Source organism: Ursus maritimus, unplaced genomic scaffold (genome assembly GCF_017311325.1).
Source record: "Ursus maritimus isolate PB19 unplaced genomic scaffold, ASM1731132v1 scaffold_24, whole genome shotgun sequence".
NCBI lineage: Eukaryota > Metazoa > Chordata > Mammalia > Carnivora > Ursidae > Ursus > Ursus maritimus.
Genome location: NW_024424897.1, coordinates 35,664,386 through 35,686,480, shown reverse-complemented (window position 1 = coordinate 35,686,480; position 22,095 = coordinate 35,664,386). Strand labels below are relative to the sequence as shown.

At 38.3% G+C, this 22,095-nt stretch overlaps 1 protein-coding gene across 4 annotated transcripts in view; it reads left to right on the top strand.

The window, feature by feature from the left end:
• The window catches only part of ACACA (acetyl-CoA carboxylase alpha), a 281,347-nt gene that overhangs the window by 39,494 nt on the left and 219,758 nt on the right, over nt 1-22,095 (top strand). For all 4 annotated transcript variants that reach the window (XM_008695441.2, XM_008695440.2, XM_008695439.2 and 1 more), the window contains exon 3: nt 613-865. In XM_008695441.2, coding sequence (XP_008693663.1) covers nt 639-865 — 227 coding nt within the window. In that variant the 5' untranslated portion in view covers nt 613-638. The remainder of the gene's footprint in view (nt 1-612; nt 866-22,095) is intronic.

Here is a 22,095-nt window from a genome sequence, read left to right as displayed (position 1 = left end):
TACATACATACATACATATATATATGTATGTGTATATATATATGTATGTATGTATATGTGTCCTATATATATATCAATGTCAATATATTTTATGTGTATGTATTTATACAAAAATACACTTAGGTAAAATTCACAGCCTCTCACGGTGTACTGTTGGAACGAGGTGATAGTTGTATCGTTTACTCTAAATACCTAGTTTGAAACGACCACCACTCTCCCTGAATCTTTTCCTGCATTCTCCCCGGTACTGACAACTGAAGTCACAATATCATGAGCAGCTTTCACCTACTGCAGAGGTTTTCCCATTGATCATAATTATCTCTTGGACATTACCAAATTGGTAAAGAGATTGGGAATGGCTTGTAGTTTTTTGAGAGAGATTTCTTTGAGGAAGAGGGAGGTAATTTTAATTTTTTATGCATGGTTTTCATGATCTGGATTTTCTTCCCTTATAGAAAACAGAGGCCCTGAAATAGAATAGCCAAAGAAGCTAGTTCTCAAACTATACGTTGCTTCCAAGTGCCAGCTGCAGTATATTAGGTATAGTCTGTGGTTGTCCTCTGATACAGGTGATTATCCATAACCTGCTTTTCTCACTCATTTTCTTCATAGCTCTGAGAGCTCATTTTGAGGGAATAATGGATGAACCATCCCCTTTGGCCAAACCTCTGGAGCTGAACCAGCACTCCCGATTCATAATTGGTTCTGTGTCTGAAGATAACTCAGAGGATGAAATTAGCAACCTGGTGAAGCTGGATCTACTGGAGGAGAAGGAGGGCTCTCTGTCACCGGCGTCTGTTGGCTCAGATACACTCTCTGATTTGGGGATCTCCAGCCTACAGGATGGCTTGGCCTTACACATGAGGTAAGGCAGAAATTTCGTGTTTCACTTATTTAACATGACCTATTGGTTTCACTGATTTTGTTCTGGAGAGAGCAAGAATAATTTTAGCCGAGATTGCACCACCTTTTCCTGCATCACTGGACTTGAAGCTTTGATGAGTAAATGCACTTTGCATGAAGTGCAGTTTTCACAGTTTCTTTTCCTAAATAGTCCTCTCAACTTTTTCCTGTTCTTTCTACATACTTGGTCTTTTAGTGACATCTAGTAGTGAGAGTTAGGTTGAGGAATTTTGGTTTCTGTACTACTTTGACTAAGGTTGTAACTGTCTTAATGGTTGATAGGACTTTTGCAGGTTTGGGCAAATTTACAGTAATCTTTCTTTGAAGTGCTTTATCATGTCAGAAAGGTATATTCTATTTCTGGCAAGGTCAGTCCTCAGTAACAACCTGCAGCAGGAACAAAGGGTTGTTATAAACCTCCCTTTTTCTCTAGAAATGGAATTCTTTATCATCCCATTCCGTTGAGAATGTTAGTAAATAGTAACACTGGAGTATTCTTATTTATTGATATTTGATTATACAACCAGTATGTGACATACGGACCTTTGGTCATTGCTTTGTATTTCTTGGATTAAAGGGCCTGGATTAGTGGTTCTTGGTTTACACTGTATATCTGAATCATTGGTGGAGTCTTAAGAAATGAGCCCCATCTCCAGAGATTCTGATTCATTTATATTGGCTTGGTGTGGAGCCGGGGCATTTTTTTTTTTTTTAAACTATCCAGGTGATTCTAATGTACAGCCAAGGTTGAGATGATAGGTTTAGCAGAGATAAACATTAGTTGGAGTGGCTATTGCTGTTATTATCTTGGTGCTTCTATTATTAATGGATCATAAAACTATTAAGGTCCTTTTTATATACTCAAGATATAGACTGTGTAGTAAAATCCCATACCGGCTCTGGCTGAATGTGACTCTCCGGGGACTTTGGGGTCCTTGCTTCTGAAAGATGAGGTAGTAAGTGTCGATGGTCACCCCCCTTTAGCTATGTGGAGGTCAAAAGAAAAGAGTTAAGTCAGTTAATTATGTTTTATGTCACAGATTCCTAGAACTGCAATGAACCAGAGAGATAATATAGCCTAATGCCTTTTATTTAAGTAGATGAGAGAACTGAAGCTTAAAGAGGAGAAATAACTTGCCTAAGGATGAATAGCCAGAAAACTGGAATTTGAAGTCAGGTGCCCTGATTCCATTTCAGTAACTCTCCTACTCTACTTCCCTGATGGTAGAAGTGTTTTAATTATATAGCTCCTTTAGACAAAGCTGGTTTTCAGGAGTTGATGAACAAAGGATTTTATCTAATCTCTGGGCTAAAAAGAGGAATAGAGGGCAGTATTTAGTGGCAGATAAAAGGGCTCAAGTCTTTTTTTTAGGCGTCAGGTTTTATGTAAATATTTTTTGTAACTTTACAGTTCACTTAATGGTTGACCTGAAGGCTAATATTGGTGGTGATATCTTACTCTTTGAGGTCATTTATAAATGTGTGAGGGTTGTGACTGATGGGACTTCAGGGGATACATCCCAGTGGATGCCAGAAACCGTAGATAGTACTGAACCCTATATATACTGTGTTTTTTTATATACGTACATACCTGTGTTAAAGTTTAATTTATAAATTAGACAAGGTAAAAGATTAACAGTAATAACTAATAATAAAATAGAACCATAACAACAATATGCTGTAATAAAAGTTATGTGAATGGTTTCTGTCTCTCAAAAATCATATTATACCAGTCTCATCCTTCTCATCTCACCAATCTCATCCTTCTTGTAATGATGTGAGAGGACAAAATGCCTATGGGATGAAATGAAGTAAGGTGAATGATGTAGGCATTGTGACATAGCTTTAGGCTACTATTGACCTTCTCATGATGTGTCAGGAGAAGGATCATCTGCTTCTGGACGGCAGTTGACTGTAGGTAACTGAAACCTTGGAACGTGAGACCACGGCTAAGGGGGGACTACTGTACAAGAGGATCAATGATTCTAAACCTTCTTCAGTGGACTAGATAATCTCACATAACCAGGAATTGTCCTCAAAATGTCATAATACCCCTGTAGAGAAAGACCGGGTTAAATCTAAATCTAAATTTTCAAAGCCACACAGCACCTTGTAAAATTTGTCCAATTTTGAGACCATGTGAAATAGACTGTCCATTCGTTGGATTAGGAAATTGTGAGTTTGGCAATGGTGACATAAACACCATTATAGGAAACTCAGCCAATGATTTGCAAGGCAGCTTGTACTTGCCAAGTTGTTCCCAAAGTTGATGTTTCTTATTGCAAAGACTGTGTTGTCAGTGGTATGAGTGCCTGAAAATTTGTTTTGCAAGCCCTAACTGTTGCAAAACTCGTGCCCCAAAGCTCATGGCAGAACAATGAATTGAAGTGTGATCAGCAGCCTGGGGAGGAGTTCCCACCTGCTTCTCAGCTACTGGATGTTCCAAAATAGAATACATGTTTTCTGTTGATCCATTTCTAAGTCATTTGTGGATATGGTAATTGAGTCAAATTCACTTGATATTAGAGAGAGCTCTGTTCTTGCATCTGCCACCAGTTAGGTATGTGACCACAGAGAATTCATAAAAATTACCTCTTTAGACTCATTTTCCTCATCTATGAAAATAAAAATACTGGTTCAGATACTCTTTTTCACTCTTTGAACCCAGAGTTAGAGACTGGTTGAGTTTAGGATTACCTTCCTGAGTGAATAATCTAATCTTCTACAGGCCATGTAGATTAAAAGGGCAGGTGCATTCCTAAGAGATGTTTACTAGAGGTCATCCAAAACCAAGTAACGTGACTGCCATAGTATGGGATGAGAGTCCTCTCAAGTTTAGGGCTTGGTTTTTTTATGCTAAATGAGAAGTCTGATGGGCATGATGAATAGGCAGGAATAGAAAATAGACCATTACAGAGATGGAAGTGACTTGCAGCACATATCTTCTAGAACATCACTGAAGGAGAATCACTTTCTAAGCTTTATGACCCAGGGACACCTGCCTGGCTTAGTCAGTAGAGCATGCAACTCTTGAGTTTAGGATTATGAGTTCAAGTCCCATGTTGGGTGTAGAGATAATAAAATCAATCTAAGCTTTACGACCCAAACATTTGAAAATAATACCCTAAGAAAGAGGTTATAGTAAAAAAAAAAAAAAGAAAGGAAGGAAGGAAGGAAGGAAGGAAGAAAGAAAGAAAGAAAGAAAGAAAGAAAGAAAGAAAGAGAGAGAGAAAGAAGTTATAGCTTGGTGGAATATATAAGCCTCATTGTAGACACCTGTGCTTTGGTTTTTTATTTTTAGATAAGATCAGCTAGGGATTGATATATCAGCTAGGCTGATATATTTCTGAACCTCGTTATTAATATTTAATTGAATATTTGAGAAGAAAGATCATTGAAGACAATGTAGGCATCTTAATTTTGAGAACTTATATGTGATTTGGTAGCATATAATAGAGCTATCTAGTTGCATGGATAATGACATCTGTTCCTTGTGGGATGCCACTTGAAGTCAGAGTGTTCTGAATATTTACAATGCAGTGTAAATCCAGATCACCCCACAATCACACTGTCAACCAAAAAAGATTGTAATCCGTTTTGTCAACTAGTATACTGAATTCTTTGTTGCAGTCCAGTTGGAAACAGGTGAGCCTCACAATTGGGTCTCTCTTAGGATAGTATGAGTTCTTTAAACCTTTTTTATCCCATAGTTAATGTTACAGTATTTGAAACTCCATCTCAGTTTTCCCTTAAACTTCTTAAAATAAATGCCCAAAGTATCAAACGGCCAACATTTTATGCTTAGCAAGCGTGTTGTTGGTGATTTCATTTGAGAACAATCTGTAATTGCTGTTATTTTTGTATACATAAATCCATCATATGATGCTCTGTAGCTGGTTTTAAGACAGTGGTTGCTGCTTCGGTAGGAGAGAGAGATTAAGTTCACTCAGGAAGGGCTTCTTGAAGGTGAGCTACATTACTATCTCCTTTCTGGTCTCGAAAGAAAAGTACTTTATCAAGATCTTAGAAAATTTAGAATCCAGATATGTGATTGCCTATGAAGTGTTTTTGACTCTTAGGAAGAGTCTAAGTAGAGAGTTGTGAAGTTATTTTTTAATTAAAAATAGTCTGTAAAGTTTGTCCAATGATACTGGTCATGGAATACAAACAGATAATATACTGAGGTGGGGACCATCTCCTAGATAAATACATCCCTGGTCATAGATTTTTTTTAAAGTAGACTTCACACCCATCATGAAGCCCAGTGCAAGGCTTGAACTCATGACCCTGAGATCAAGACCTGAGCTGAGATCAAGAGTTAGATGCTTAACTGTCTGAGCCACCCCGGCATCCTCTGTCATAGACTTTTAAAGAACACAAAGAGCGAGGTGGGTGGGGGAATGGGTGAAATAGGTGAAGGGAATTAAGAGTACACTTACTGTGATGAACACTGACTAACGGGTAGAGTTATTGAGTCACTATATTGTACATCTGAAACTAATAGAAGACTATATATTTAATTATACTGGCATTTAGAAACATATATTGTAGAGCTGTACGGACCTTCATCCAGAGGACATAGCAATGAGGTGAGATTCTGAGAGGATCTGTGAGTGGCTTTCAGCTTTTGCTCCCATTGGGTCAAGAAGGAAATTTAGAAGTTTAGGGGACAACGGTAGTGAGAGATAAAGCTGATCTATTGCTGCTACAGCCTATCTTATTTTTCACATTATCTGTGAGAATTAGCAATCTTGTTTTCTCAGTGACTAATTAGAATAATAATAGTAATAATAGGTAAGTTCATCAAGTGCTTTACTATATGCTAGACACTCTGCTGTGCTTTACGTGGAGTACCATACTTGATATTTACAACAACCTCATGAGGTGAGTAATGTACTGTCATTACCCACAATTTATGGATGGGGAACAGAAACACAGGTTAAATAATATGCCCAGGGTCACACAGCTAACTGTGTATTGGATCCAGTCAGAGCCCATACTGTCAGCCACGATGCTAAACTGGAACCCTGGGTGTAATAGATACGTTTGTTCCCTTTGAGCAGTTTTCCTCTGATTAAATGTTAACGTTATTAAAAAGATAGAGAAGTTAGGGGTGCCTGGGTGGCTCAGTCAGTTAAGCCTCCGACTCAAGGTTTCAGCTGAGGTCATGATCCTCAGGGTTGTGAGATCGAGCCCTGTGTTCAGCTCTGCGCTCAGCGCTCAGTCTGCTTGGGATTCTCTCTCTCCCTTTCCATCTGTGCCTTCCTCTGCTTACACGCAGGCTCTTTCCTTCTCTCTCTCTGTCTCTAATAAAATAAAGAAATAAAATCCTTAAAAAAAGATATAGAAGTCAGAATATACTGAAATTAGAAAATATATTTCTAAATACTGCTTTATTAAAGAAGCAGTAAAAAACCTAGAAACAAAATATAAGAAGGCAAAAATAAATCCTTGTATATCCCCCACCCAGAAATTATTCCTGCTGATACCACTGTATAGTCTTCTGGATCCTTTTTGATGCATATATATATATATATATATGCATTTCTTTCTACTGAAATGAGATCATCCTATATACACTGTTTTATAATCTGTGCTTTTTTTTTTGTCAAAAATTCCCAATTTTCTATTTCAATACATTTTCATCTCATTTGCTATAAAACACCGTATTCCAGTTTCTGCGATTGACTCCAAAATGCTGGTTCATCCAAACTCATATCCAGTCTAAGACCATACATTGTGTATTCTGTCTCTTAAATTTCCCAATATCATATTACCACCCCCCTCCCTTATTTGTGACAGTGCCTAGCCATTTGTTTAAAAGGAAGTTAGCAAATCATGAAAGTATATGGCTACTGGTAATAGTTTGGTCGTATAAAGAGAAATGGAAGGAAAAATAAAGGATAATTTACCTCTACATTTTTTACAGTTATAGCACTTGTAGCAAAACAATTTAGTGTTGCACTAATGATGATATTTTAATGAATTTTATAATCAAAATGAAAGTGGACATTATAAAATACAGTGTGATTTGATGAAAAGCTACGAAGGGCAGAGCTTTTTAGTTTTAGTTGTGTATGTTTTTATTTGACCTGGAAAGAAATTCTCTTTCCTTTTTAGTCTCTCACTTTAAACTCCTGCGTTTGAAGTGATTTTGTTTAAATCTAATTATGGAGGTGAAGTTAAATAATATCTGCAAAAGCTTTTGGAAGAGTAAAGTGTGCCATACTACATAATATGATATTATTTATTATGAAGGAGTGCTCTTACGAGGTAAAACTTTTTGACTGGAAAAACTTTTTTAAGTCTTTCACATATTAGCGTTTATAACTTGGAAATTTAGACTTGAAAGGCTTTAATTACAGTACACATATTACTGTCAATGTTATAATTCAGATGTTGAGAATAACCATTATTGAGAGGGCAGGAAATTTCATTTTTCCTTCCTATCTTTGACTCACCTGTCTCCAAGCTTTAACATGGAAAATAAGGCAACTAGCTGTAGTTTTGAGTTTATATTATAGCTTTGCTTGTAGATGGGCCTTTGAGCGTGTTCTTATGTTTTGGCTTTCTTCACATTTCTCATTCAGCTTCCCTTAGCTTGCTCCCTTCCCCCAGCAGCTCTCCAAACCCTTTACTCTCAGTGCTCCTTCCTTGATATTCTGAGGTTCCCAGTTGCCATGGTGCCTCAGAAGTGAGTAGACAGAAGGTCATTATGAGATCAGCAACTTGGTAGTTTTTCTGAAGGCAATAGTTTGCTCTATTTCCCACCCACTCTTTCCATTCAGAAAACAGGAGCTGTCTGTGTATGTATTATAATCTCCAGAGTTTTTTCTATAAACTTGCTAATCGTAGAAATGAAATTATGAATATGGTAAGTAGGGCTCAGGACGGCCACTTGACAATGTTTATTATTTTTATTTCTTCTAGTGTAATGCATACAGTTCTCCCCTCCTTTCTTTCTGTGAACATTAATTTATGAATGAAGTTTGCATTTACTACTTAAAACTCGGGGCGCCTGGGTGGCACAGCGGTTAAGCGTCTGCCTTCGGCTCAGGGCGTGATCCCGGCGTTATGGGATCGAGCCCCACATCAGGCTCCTCCACTATGAGCCTGCTTCTTCCTCTCCCACTCCCCCTGCTTGTGTTCCCTCTCTCGCTGGCTGTCTCTATCCTGTCGAATAAATAAATAAAATCTTAAAAAAAAAAAAAAAACTCTTCAAATTATTAGATATATACTTATTATAGAAAAGTTGGAAATCCAAAAAGCATGAAGAAATAGAAACAATCCAGAATATGATTTTCCAGTGATAATTGCTATTAATATTTGATGTTTCCCTTTGGTGATTTTTATCCCGTAAAGATAAATTTCATTAAAAAACACATACATGGATGATATCATGGTGAATACACAGCTCTGTTACTTGCTTTCTTTCATAAAAACGCCATTTTCTTATGTCACTAAAAGTCTTTTATAAGCTTCATTTTTTTAGCTTTTCATTTTGAAATAATTTTAGACTTACAGAAGAGTTACAAAGACAGCACAGAGTTCCTGTGCATCCTTCACTCACCTTCCACTACTATTAATATTTTCCATAACCAAGTACATTTATCTAGAGTTGTCAGATGTAGCAAATAAAAATACACGATGCCTAGTTAATTTTGAATTTCAGACAATGAATAATTGTATAAAAAAATTAAATACTGCAAATGCTGCATTAGACATACTTACAAAAAAAAAATTTTGTATTTGCCTGAAATGCATAATTTAAAAGGGCATCCTGTATTTTATCTAGCAATCCTATATTTAATAAAATTAAGTATGTTAACATTGGTACAATACTTTATTTTATTTATTTATTTTTTTTTTAGATTTTATTTATTTATTTAACAGAGATAGCCAGTGAGAGAGGGAACACAAGCAGGGGGAGTGGGAGAGGAAGAAGCAGGCTCATAGTGAAGGAGCCTGATGTGGGGCTCGATCCCATAACGCCGGGATCACGCCCTGAGCCAAAGGCAGGCGCTTAACCGCTGTGCCACCCAGGCGCCCCATCATTGGTACAATACTTTAAAGCAAGCTACAAATTTTATTTGGTTTTCAGCTCTGTCTCCACCCTTGCAAACAGAGATCTACTGGACAATTCTAATTCCGGAGTTTTTCCAGAGTGCTAAAGTGGAATCATGCTTGTTTCTAAGTGGCTTTCCCTACGATAGGCTCTTTGGTCTCCAAGGCAGTTACTTCTTGACCATTCACTTTCTGTTTTCTGCGGTTTTTTTGACATCTGTATCTGTTAGAGGCTCCTCTTTCATATTCTTTGTTCTTATGTCTTTATGCCTCTTTTATTATTTTACCGTCATTTTTGTGTGATTTTTGTCAGAGAACAGTAATACACCAATGCTCAGTCTGCTACTTTCACCTGGTAGTTCCATTAGCTTCTTACTCTATTGCCATTGGTTTCTGCTTCTACCACTTTTCTGAAACTACACCTAGAAGACTCACCAGTGATCTCTTCGTGGGCAGAATTGACAGTGTTGACCTTTCACTCATCCTTGAAACTACTCCTTATGTTTTATTAACATTCTTTCCCAATTCACCTTTCTGACCCTTCCCTCTCAAGTTCTTGAATAGGCTTGGCTTTTTTCACATGCCCCTTAATTGTTGATTTTCTGCAAAACTTCCTGGCTGTAGCCCTCTTCTCTTAGGCTACATCCTTTCTTTTGATCTACTTTAATTAACAGCACTGGCATTGCTCTGGTCTCCCAAGCCAGGAATATGGATGTTATGTGAGATTCCTCTCTCCTCCATCCCTCACACCTAATTAGGTATGCTTATTGATTCTATGCCCCAATAATTTTGCTTAAAGATTTTATATATTTATTAGAGAGAAAGCACAAGTGGGGAAGGTGGCAGAGAGAGGGAGAGGGAGGAAGCAGACTCCCCACTGAGCAGGGAGCCCATTGCGGGGCTCGATCCCAGGATCCCGGGATCATGACCTGAGCCGAAGGCGGGAGCTTAACTGACTGAACCACCCAGGTGCCCCTGCCCCAATAATTCTTGAATCCATTCCCTTCTTTCCATTGCTACTGCCATTGTTCTTGCTTTTATTACTTATTTGGATTATGGCAGTAGTATTTTAGCTCTTCTGCAATCTCTTTCTCCTGTCAGGATAGTAAGCTCCACATGGCCATTGAAATCTTTCTAAAAGGTAAACTGATCGTCTCATGGCATTACTTCAGTGGGTCCCTTTTACCAATAGGATATATTAGTGTCTAGTCAAACGTTGTGCCGGGTTCTTAACAATATTTCCAATACGAGAGTTTTCATCATTATTATGGTGGGCTTGTTGCGATCTGTAAGGGTTAATAATGTCTCAGATTTGTTTGAACTGTGTTTCGAACAGAAAACGGGCCAGCAACAAAGATAAGTATATATATAGCAGGAACACTAGTGAAGGTAGGGTTGACAACATGTGCAAAGGTACCAGACTGAGACATCTACCATGTTCAGGTGATTGTAAGTCATTGAGTATTACCAGAATGTAAGGGAGACAGGATGTTGAGTGTCGTGGAAGAAGAGGCAAGTAAGAGGTGAGATCATTAAGCATCTTGCCTGTCACACTAAAGACATATAAAATAGAAAACAGTATTTAGATGTGGCTGTGCAACAGAGTCATCTGTGGAGCTTTAAAAAACTATGCATTCCTGGGGTGCCTGGGTAGCGCAGTCGTTAAGCCTCTGCCTTCGGCTCAGGGCGTGATCCAGGCGTTCCAGGATCGAGTCCCACATCGGGCTCCTCCGCTGGGAGCCTGCTTCTTCCTCTCCCACTCGCCTGCTGTGTTCCCTCTCTCGCTGGCTGTCTCTCTGTCACATAAATAAATAAAAAAATCTTTTTTTTTTTTTATAAAGCAGGAGAGTTTTATTTTATTTTATTTTTTTTTAAGATTTTATTTATTTATTTGACAGAGACAGAGACAGCCAGCGAGAGAGGGAACACAAGCAGGGGGAGTGGGAGAGGAAGAAGCAGGCTCACAGCAGAGGAGCCCGATGTGGGGCTCGATCCCAGAACGCCGGGATCACGCCCTGAGCTGAAGGCAGACGCTTAACCGCTGTGCCACCCAGGCGCCCCAAATAAATAAAAAATCTTAAAACAAAACAAAACAAAACAAAACAAAAAAACCCTATGCATTCCTAAGCCCTGTCCCAGACAGTTTCTGGTCATGGAGCTCAACAGCCTACATGCCAAATGCTCTCCAGGTGAATCTGATATGAAACCTGAGCTGAGAACCACTTTCTCAGAGTTTAGAACAATGCCTGGCATGTAGCGTGTGCTTAATAAATATTCGTTGCATTGAAGTTAAAGTTGTGCAAGTAGATTAGATCACTGCGAGGGAGAGTATATAGGTAGAAGGGAAATGTGTCTTAGGAAATGTCTACCTTGAGACGGAAGGAATCGGGAGAAAGACGGGAAATGATCAGTAAGATGGAAGGAGAAAGAAAACCAAGGAAAAGATAATTTTAAGGTGGAAGATGCAACATACAGAGTTGAAAAGAGCTGTACGAGATAAAAAACTGAGACAAAGCTCTGGAGTTAGTACACAGGAGGATCTTGGGGTGAACAGCTTTAGTAGATGGCAAGAGATTAAGTAGGGAATACATGGTGAAGGAGTAGTAATGTCAACGGTATGTACCCTTTTAAGACGTTGGTGGCAAGGAAGAAAACAGAGCAGTTACTTGAGGTGGTAGAAGGATTTCTCTCTTGTCCTCGCTTGCTATGTTTTCTTATTGGAATGCCCTTCCCCTGACTGTTGAAGTTCCATTCATCTTTTCAGGTCATCACTTTTAAGGATCCTTCTTGAACACGGTCTGTGCTTTGAAACTTTTCTTATTCTTTCCCCTATTTTGTTTTTCTCTTCTGGGTATTTGGCGGTTATTTGACCTTTCATTTTTTACAACAACAATTGCATTCTTTCTTCATTGTCCTCAAACCAAAAGTCCCCCTTAAGTTAGCCCCTGTCCCTTCTAGGCACACTTTGAATTTGTAACTTTGTGTCCTGTTTCATTGAGAAAATAGAAACTGTCACACCAGAAATTCTTCCTTCTAACACCTAATTTCAAATTTACCTGTATCTGTAGTCATGTTCTCATTTTTCCTTCTTGTTACGAGGACTTCTCAGGTCCTCCCTCCTTTGGTCATCCTCTTCTTTACATTTTAAATATCCCTTTTTCTACTGAATCATTCCCGTTGGCATTCAGGCATGCTCTGATTACTCCCATCTTTATAAAATTCTTCTTTGATGGCACACTCCCTTTGGACCACTGCCCTAATTGTCTGCCCCATGTCATGGCCAGGATTTTCAGAAGAGCTCCTACTTCCTTGTCTCCCATTCCTTCTTCAAGCTGCATTAGTGCGTACTCTGCTCCTGAAACTGCTCACGTTAAAAATCACCAGTGACTACTGTATTGCTAAATTCAGTGGGTGCTTCTCAGTTCTCATGCTTTCAGGCCTCTCAGTAGATTACTTTTTCCTTGAAACACACCCTTCTCTTTTCTGCTGAAAACCATGCTTTTTTTTTTTTTTTTTTTTAAATCCCTGGTACTCTCTCTAATCTCTAATCTCCTTTGCAAGCTCCTCCTCTTTCATGTTTCTTCCAGCAATTAGTCCTGCTTGGTCTTGGACCTTCTTTTCCTTTTACTTGGTATACATTTTCTTCCTATATAATCTCATCTCTTTGCTACTATGTATATGCCAGTGACTCACTTTTTTTATGATATCCATCCCATACCTATCTTCTGAGCTGACTTGTTATGTTCAACTCTTTATGTGAAGTCTTCACTTGAATGTGAATAGACCCAAACTGTTCTCTTTTAAAGTAAGCTCTCTGTGCAATATGGGGCTTGAACTCACGACCCGGAGATCAAGAGTTGTATGCTCTACTGACCGAGCCAGCCAGGCACCCCTAAACCTGAACTCTTGATTTCCCTCTATCCTCAATAAATTTGATCGCTCTATAATCTTCCACCTCTTACTTATAAATATCGCCTCTGGTCACTTGGCTTAAGTCAGAAACCTGTGGAATCATACTTCAGTTCGGTTGATTCTGTCTCCAGTATTGACTTCAATACATTCACTTGCCATCACCTTAATTTAAGCCTTAGCCCGTCAGCTCTTGTTTGGACTGCTGGAATGGTCGCGTAACTGGATTCTCTGCCTCCCGATTTCCTGTTGTTGCACTTCGCATAAGACACTAAATTCTTAGCTTGGCTCCTGGGGACCTGAATGATCTGACTTGTCAGCTTCAATGTGTTGACAGTGCTTCACTCATCCTGGTGTGCCAGCCTTTACTATCTGAGGGCCACACATGCTTGTCCTTCCGCTTGGGTTCTCTTTTACTCTCTCAGTGATTACTTGAGGCCTGTTTTTTTAAGGTTTCAGATTTAATGTCACTTCCTCAGAGAGGCCTTCTTTTACTAATCATAATCTTTTTGTTCTTCTTTCAAAGGACTTACCACAATTTCTAATATTTTCACTGGCATATTTATTTGATTGCTTGTTTCTATTACACTGTAACTAATATGAGGGCAGAAATCATATATGTTTTGTTTGCAATTGTATACCCAGCACTTTCTATAGCATATAGTAGGCACTCAATAGATATTTGTTGAATACATGGGAGAGATAACAAGATTGGCCAGGGGCAGTCATAAAAGGCAATAGTATCCTAAATTTTGCATATATATTCGATCTTTTTAGTACATTTAGGATTATTTGGATTTTCTGTTTCTCCTTGGGTGGAATAGAAAATTATTATTATTATTATTTTTTAAAGATTTTATTAATTTATTTGACGGACAGAGATAGCCAGTGAGAGAGGGAACACAAGCAGGGGGAGTGGGAGTGGAAGGAGCAGGCTCCTAGCAGAGGAGCCTGATGTGGGGCTCGATCCCAGAACGCCGGGGTCACGCCCTGAGCCGAAGGCAGACAGACGCTTAACGACTGCGCCACCCAGGCGCCCCAGAATATTATTTTTCAAAGGATTTACCAACTGAATCTAAATTTTCAAATCTATTGGCATAAACTTCACAATAACATACTCATTTCTTTTTCATGTTTTAGGATTTGTAGTGAGTTCCCTCTTCATCGTTACTGATATTGAGCTAGTATTTTCTCTTATTCTTTTTTTTTTTTTTAAGATTTTACTTATTTATTTGAAGTGAGAGAGCACAAGTGGGGGTGTGGGCGGCAGAGCAGGGAGCCTGACATGGGGCTTGATCCCAGTACCGTGGGATCTTGACCTGAGCGGAAGGCAGGCACTTAACTGACTGAGCCATCCAGGTGCCCCACATATTCTCTCTTTTTTTTTTTTTTTAAAGATTTTATTTATTTATTTGACAGAGATAGAGACAGCCAGCGAGGGAGGGAACACAGCAGGGGAGTGGGAGAGGAAGAAGCAGGCTCATAGCAGAGGAGCCTGATGTGGGGCTCGATCCCATAATGCCGGGATCACGCCCTGAGCCAAAGGCAGACGCTTAACTGCTGTGCCACCCAGGCGCCCCCCCACATATTCTCTTATTCTTGATCAGTCTTAATAGAAGTTTATTATTCTAATTAGCCTTTTCAAAGAACCAGCTTTCCATCTTTGTTGATTTTTTTTATTGTACACTTATTTTCTCTTTCACAGATATCTTGTTATCCTCTTCATTGTCTTCTTTATGCTTTCTTTAGGTTTAATTTGTTTTTTTTTCTAGCCTTTTGAGATAGATGATTATCAGCTGTTTCTTTTTTAAGCTATGTACTGATACTACGAACTTCCCCCAAACCCATCTTTAGCTGTATCTCATGTCTTTTTTCAACATTTTATTATGAACAATTTTAAGCATATAGCACAGTTGAGAGCATTTTACAGAGAACGCCTAGATTTTACTCATCACCTAGATTCTACCATTAACATTTTTCTATACTTGCTTTCTCATTTATCCATTTCTGTATCTCTGTATCCATTCATCAGTTCATCTTACTATATCCCCCAAGTTTTGATATATCTTTATTATCATTCAGTTTAAGGTATTTCCTTATTTTCATTGTGATTTATTTTTTAATTTTTTGAGATATAATTGACGTATAACATTGTATTAGTTTTAGGTATACAGCATAATGATTTTATATTTATGTATTATATATTTATATATACATGTAAAACTTAAATACTTATATAATGAAATAATTACCGAAATAAATTTAGTTAACATCCATCACCACGCATAGTCACAATTTTTTTCTTTCTTCCTGTGATGAAAACTTAACATGTACCCTCTTAGCAACTTTCAAATATCCAGTAATACACAACCATGGTCACTATCCTGTACATCGCATCCCTAGGGCTTATTTATCTTATAAATGGAAGTTTGTGCCTTCTGACAACCTCCACCCATTTCGCTCACCTTCGTTGTGATTTTTTTTGACCCATAAATTATTTAGAAATGGAGTCGTTAATATCAAGACACTTGCATATATATTAAAATCACTTGGACATATTTTAATATCTTCGTCATTGATTTTTAGCTTAATTCATTGTATTCAGAGGATATACTCTATGTGATTTCAGATCTTTGAAGTTTGTTGATACTTTATGGACTAGCATATGGTCAAGTTTTTTCTTAATCAATTTCTGTTGTATTTATTTATATTTATTTTTAAGTAAGCTCTGTGCCCAACATGGGGCTTGAATTCACGACCTCGAGATCAAGAGTCACATGCTCTACCGACTGAGCCAGTCAGGCACCCCTAGCATATGGTCAGTTTTGATAAAGCTTTATAACACTTGCAAAGGATGTGTATTTTGCAGTTGTTGGTTATAGAATTCTATATATGTCAGTTTTCCAGTTGTTGTTCCTCAGTATCTTTGACTCCCCCTCCCTGCCCCACTTGTTCTGTCAGTTGGTAAAACCAGAATAAAATATCTTGCTTCTAGAATCCTGTAAATCAATAAGAAAAAGATATCTCAATGTCGTCTTTTTAATGGAACTATAGTTGATGTACAATATTACATTAGTTTCAGATGTGCAACATAGTGATTCAATGTTTATATATATTATGAAATGATCACCACCAAAGTCTAGTTACCATTTATCATCATGCAAAGTAATTATAGATTATTGACTATATTCCCTGTGCATCCCTGTGATTTATTTATTTTGTAACTGTAAGCTTGTACCTCTTAATCTCCACACTTATTTCGCCCTTCCCCCCGCTCTTCTCCCCTCTGGCCACCTCCAGCTTGTTTTCTGCATTTATGAGTTTGTTTCTGTTTTGTTTGTTTAGTTTCTTAGATTGCACATATAAGTGAAATCATAAGGTATTTGTCTTTCTCTGTCTGACTTCACTTAGCATAATACTTTCTAGGCCCATCCATGTCATTGCAATTGACAAGATTTCATTCTTTTTTATGGCTGAGTAATATTCCATTGTCTGTGTATACCACATCATCTTTATCCATTTATCTATGGATGGATACTTAGTTGTTTCCTTATCTTATTGTAAACAACGCTGCAGTGAACATAGGAGTGTACGTATCTTTTTAAATTAGTGTTTTTGTTTTCTTTGGGGAAATACCCAAAGGTGGAATTGCTGGGTGGTATGGTAGTTCTATTTTTAATTTAAAAAAATTTTTTTTTTTTTTAATTTTTAAAAAATTTTTTAAATCTATTTTTAATTTTTTGAGGAACCTGCATACTGTCTTCCTATTTTCCATTCCTCCCAACAGTGCACAAGGGTTCCCTTTTCTCTGCATCCTTGTCAACACTTGTTTTTTCTTGTTTTTTAATAAAAGCCATTCTAGGGGTGCCTGGGTGGCTCAGTCGATTAAGTGTCTGACTTTAGCTCAGGTCATAATCCCAGGGTCCTGGGATCCAGCCCCCCATTGGGCTCTCTGCTCAGCAGGGAGCCTGCTTCTCCCTCTGCCTGCCGCTCCCCCTGCTTGTGTTTTCTCTCTCTCTCTCTATCAAATAAATAAATAAAATCTTTTTTTAAAAAAAAGCCATTCTAATATGGGTGAGGTGATAATCTCATTGTTTTGAAATTTGCATTTCCCTGATGATAAGTGATGTTGAGCTTCTTATCATGTGTCTATTGGCGATCTGGATGTCTTCTTTGGAAAAATGTCTATTCACATCCTCGGTCCATTTTTTAATTGGACTGTTCGGGCTTTTTTGGTATTGAGTTATACGAGTTCTTCATATATTTTGGCTGTAACTCCTCATCAGATGTATTATTTGCAAATACCTTCTTCCATTCGGTAGGTTGCCTTTTCATCTTGTTGCTGGTTGGTTCCTTGATGTTTCAGTGTCTTATAAAGACATTTCAACCCAGTAAAAATATGGGGAAAAGACTTGAACTTTACAAAAGAAGATATTGCAAGTAAGCTTATTAACGGTGCTCAGTATCATTGGTCATCAGGGATTTGTGAATTAAAATTCTAGTGAATTAAGTACTACCCTAATCCAAAAGGTTAATATTTAAAGACTGACAGTATTAAGTGTTAGCAAGGATGTGGACTACATGGAACTCCTAAATTGCTGGTGGGAATGTAAGTTGGCACAACCACTTTAGAAAACTTTTTTGGGGGGTGCCTGGATGGCTCAGTTGGTTAAGCATCTGCCTTCGGCTTGGGTAATGATCCCAGAGTCCTGGGAGCGAGTCCCACATCGGGCTCCTTGCTCAGCGGGGGGAGTCTGGTTCTTCCTCTGCTTCCCACCCTGCTCTCATGCTCTCTCGCTCACTCTCTCTCAAATAAATAAATAAAATCTTTAAAAAAAAATAGGAAACTATTTGGTAGTATCTTTTAAAGTTAAACATACACATACTCTATCAACAAGCAAGTCCACTCCTAGGTATTTACTCAAAAGAAATGAATGCATTTGTCCACCAAAAACCAAATACAAGGATGAATATAGTCAGGATTCATAAACAACTCAAATGTCCATCAATAGTAGACTAGATAGATTATGGGATAGTCACACAATGGACTACTAAACAGCAATGAAAATGAACAAGCTACTGCTGTGTCACAAGGATGAATTTCATAGACAATGTATTGTTGAAATACGTTCAGATTGACATGATAGATATGAAGTTCAAGAACAGGCAAAACTGATGTGTAGCAATGAGAGTTCAGGATAGTGTTTACACTGGGGAGGATGTTGACTGGAAAGGGAGTACAAGGGAGCCTTCTGAGACTCTGGAAATATTCTGTATCTTAATGGAGTGGTTGGTTATATAGTTATATACATATGTAAAATTCAGTGTATACTTAAGATTTTTGCTCTTTTTTATATGAAGTTATATCTCAAAAAGTAAATAAAACAGGCAGGACTTGCTGAGTAAGGATCAATAAATCCTTAACCCAAAAAGCAACTATATAAGGCTTGACAAAACCATTTCAGCACCCTTGAGATCAACCAAAAGGCATACAACAATCTGAGAAAAGGTTGAAAAACTGCTGAAATTTGGTAAGAACAGGAGGAGTTAATGGTATTCTTGCCTAGGTCTGTTCCCATACCCTTCCGTCAGTTTGATTGGTGTGGAGATTTTGCCAGTGGGAAATTGCCAGTTTTGGTTTTTTTTTAAGATTTTATTTATTTATTTGACAGAGAGACAGCCAGCGAGAGAGGGAACACAAGCAGGGGGAGTGGGAGAGGAAGAAGCAGGCTCCCAGCAGAGCATGGAGCCCGATGTGGGGCTTGATCCCAGGACCTTGGGATCACACCCTGAGCTGAAGGCAGATGCTTAACGACTGAGCCACCCAGGCGCCCCGGGAATTGTCAGTTTTGATGCTGAGGTCGAAGGGAGCTTACTCACTTTGGGTGGATGATGCCCATGACCACTGCTGTTGTCAGTGGAAATGATTATCTTGGCATTGGCTGTGTCCGATGGGCCAATGGCTCTACTAGACTGAGATGTGTTTGTAGTTGGAGCAAGCATATTGCTGGCTGAGATTGCGTGCATGCACAGAGTAGACATGATAAGGCCCAGTAGGAAGTAAAAGCCAGAGCAGACTTGAAAATGTCCTGAACTTTGAATGTGCTGCCCTACCCCACACACAGATGCATGAACAGAGTACAGAAGCCTTAATGACTTCAGGTGTTTAAACATAACCCCTGCCTAATCACTGGGAGACAGCTAAGCTAAACCTTAGAAGGCGGGTTTCAACGTAAAAACAAGCAATATAAAGAGAATAAGTGGAGACATCAGTGACTGCACACTTAGGGGTGGGCAGATTCACAGATTTAGCTCGGGCAAGTTATTAAGCCAAGGAAGGAAGGGATATAGAGAGGGAATAATAGTAACAAAACAACCTTCATAGGTAAAAGAAAGCAGACTCTAGACTTCTTACAATACATTATTTAATATGTTGAGTCTTCAACAAAATCATGAGACATGAAAAGAAATATGAAAATGTGACCCATACTTGGAAAGAAAAAAAGTCAATAGAAACTGTCTCCAGGTGTCCCTAGATGCTGGATTTAGCAGACAAAAATCTTCAAAGCAGCTGTTGTAAATGCATTCCAAGAACCAAAGGAAAACATGTTTAAAGAATTTTTTTAAGTATGACAACAGCAAATCAATAAATAAAATTCTCAAGGAGAGAGATTACAAGGAGGCAAATGTCATCGAAGAGGATATACAGATAGCAAACAAGAACGTGAAAAGATGTCTAACATCATTAGCTATTAGGAAAGTGCAAATTAAAACAACAGTGAGATAAACAAACACACCTGTTAGGTTGCCTAAAATAAAATCTAGCTGATGACACCAAATGTTTGCAAGAATATGGAGAAATGGGGTCACTTGTACATAGTTGGTAGGAATGTAAGATGATAGACCTGCCCTGGAAAATAATTTGGAAAAAAATTGTTTAATGATTTTATTTTATTATTTTTTTAAGTAATCTCTACATCCAACATGGGGCTTGAACTTACAACCCTGAGATCAGAGTCACATGCTCCACCGTTGACTGAGCCAGCCAGGCGCCCCTGGAAATTTCTTATAAAACTACATATTTACCATATGATCCTGCAGTTCCACTCCTCATTACATACCTATGAGAAATGAAAGCACATGTCCACGTAAGGATTTGTGCATGAATGTCCACAGCAACATTATTCCTAATAGCCACAAAATGGAAGCAATCCAATATCCATCAACTGATGAATGGATAAACAGAATGTAGTATATCCGTACAATGGAAAATTAATTATCCATAGAAAGGAATTAAGTATGAATACTTGCTACAACACTGAAAGCATTATGCTAGGTGAAAGAAGCCAGTCACAAAAGAGCATGTATTATACCCTTCCATTTATGTGAAGTAAACAGAATCTATGCGGACAGAAAGTAGATTAGTCGTAGCCTAGAACAGGAAGGGGTTGGGGGAAGTAGGGAGTGACTGCTACTGGCTATGAGGGTTTTTTTGGGGGGTAATGAAAATGTTCCAAAATTGATTGTGATGATGGTTCATAATGGTGAATATATTACAAACCATTGGGTTACATACTTTAAATGGCTGAAATACGTGCTGTGTGAATTATATCTCAATAAAGTTGTTAAAAAATTTCAAAATGAGTTTAGCAAGATCACAGGCTATATGATCCATATACAACAATTAATTATATTTGTATACTAGCTTAGCTAGCAATAAACAATAATTTCATTCACAATGGCATCAAAAAGAATAAAATACTTAGGAATACATTTAATGAAAGAAGTATAAGAATTGAGTATTAAAAATTATAAAACATTGCTGAGAGAAATTAAAAACCTAAATAAATGGAGAGACAATCCATCTTCAGGGATTGGGAAACCAGTATTGTCAAGATGGCAATTTTCCCTAAATTCACAGTCCATATCAAAATCCCAGCAGGCTTTTTTTTTTTTCTTTCTAGAGTTTGACAAGCTGATCCTAAAATTTACATGAGAGCCCGAAGGACCTAGAATAGACAACAGTTTTCGAAAAGGAAAGCAGAGTTGGAAGACTTACACTACCTGATTTCAAAACTTGCTGTAAAGCCCTAGTTTTCAAGGCACTGTGGCATTGAAATATAGATCAGAACAGAATTTAGAGTCCACAACTAAACCTTTTATATCTGGTGAGTTGATTTGCAAAAGAGGACTCTCCTTGATCCAAGGTTTCTCTGCCTGGGAAAGCCCAGTGTAAAACAGTCTCTCGCAGTGTGTGCTGCAGTATAACTCAGACTGCATTGCAATCACGCCAGCTCATGCATCACTGTCTGCTGGATAAACTGCTACGTCATCCTTGGTGCTTGGCATGTTACGATGCTGGGATCACTGTGGGCTTCTAGTTGGATTTTGTGCCAGGTATGTGTCTACTTTGGACACTCTCTATTCATGGTAGATGAAAATGGGGATGCTTTGAATTGGGAGGAATGAATGTGGCTTTTTTATTTCTTGTGTTCTAATATTACAGAAGGATTGTGAGCAGCATCCATAAAAGATTAGAAATTCAAGCTTTGTTTTTGGATCTGGGTGTGCTGTGTTAGTGTTTGGTTGTTTTAGAAAGATCCCTCTGGCAAAAGGAAGCACAAACTCGATTATTCAGAGTACCTTTTTAGTATATTTTTGTGATATAATCGAATGCAGAGTAGCCTGCTTCACTCTATGCTCCGGGCTTTATTTGGTTTTTGGTTGTTGACCTTACATAACAAAGGCAGAGCGTGATTCTCTTTTGGGAACTGCCCACATCTGGAGACACTTAGATGTGTATAAACTCAAACTGCTTCTACATCTGTGGTCACTGTAATTGTTCTGAACAAAGACCTCAGCGCTCTGTTTTTGAGACACATTATTCTGGAGAGTCATAAAGATAGGAGGGCTCCTCTGCATCAGCTTGGTTCTTCAAAGGAAAAAGTAAACCTGACTAACTTTATTGGACATTGGCATAGCGTGTGAGGAATGATGCGAAGTGGTACAGACCAGAAGACAACCTGGGACGTACATTTTCTGTTATGGCTGGTGGTCATGTTGAGTGGCCTGATTGAGTCTTTTCAGGTCGAGTCATCTGCATGTCCCAAGGGTCAGGATTTGTTTGCCTTAATCATCTCTTTTTCTGTTCGATCATTTATCTTCGATCTCTGCTCCAGGTTATTTGTATATTTCTATTTTGGAGGGTTTTTCTGGAAG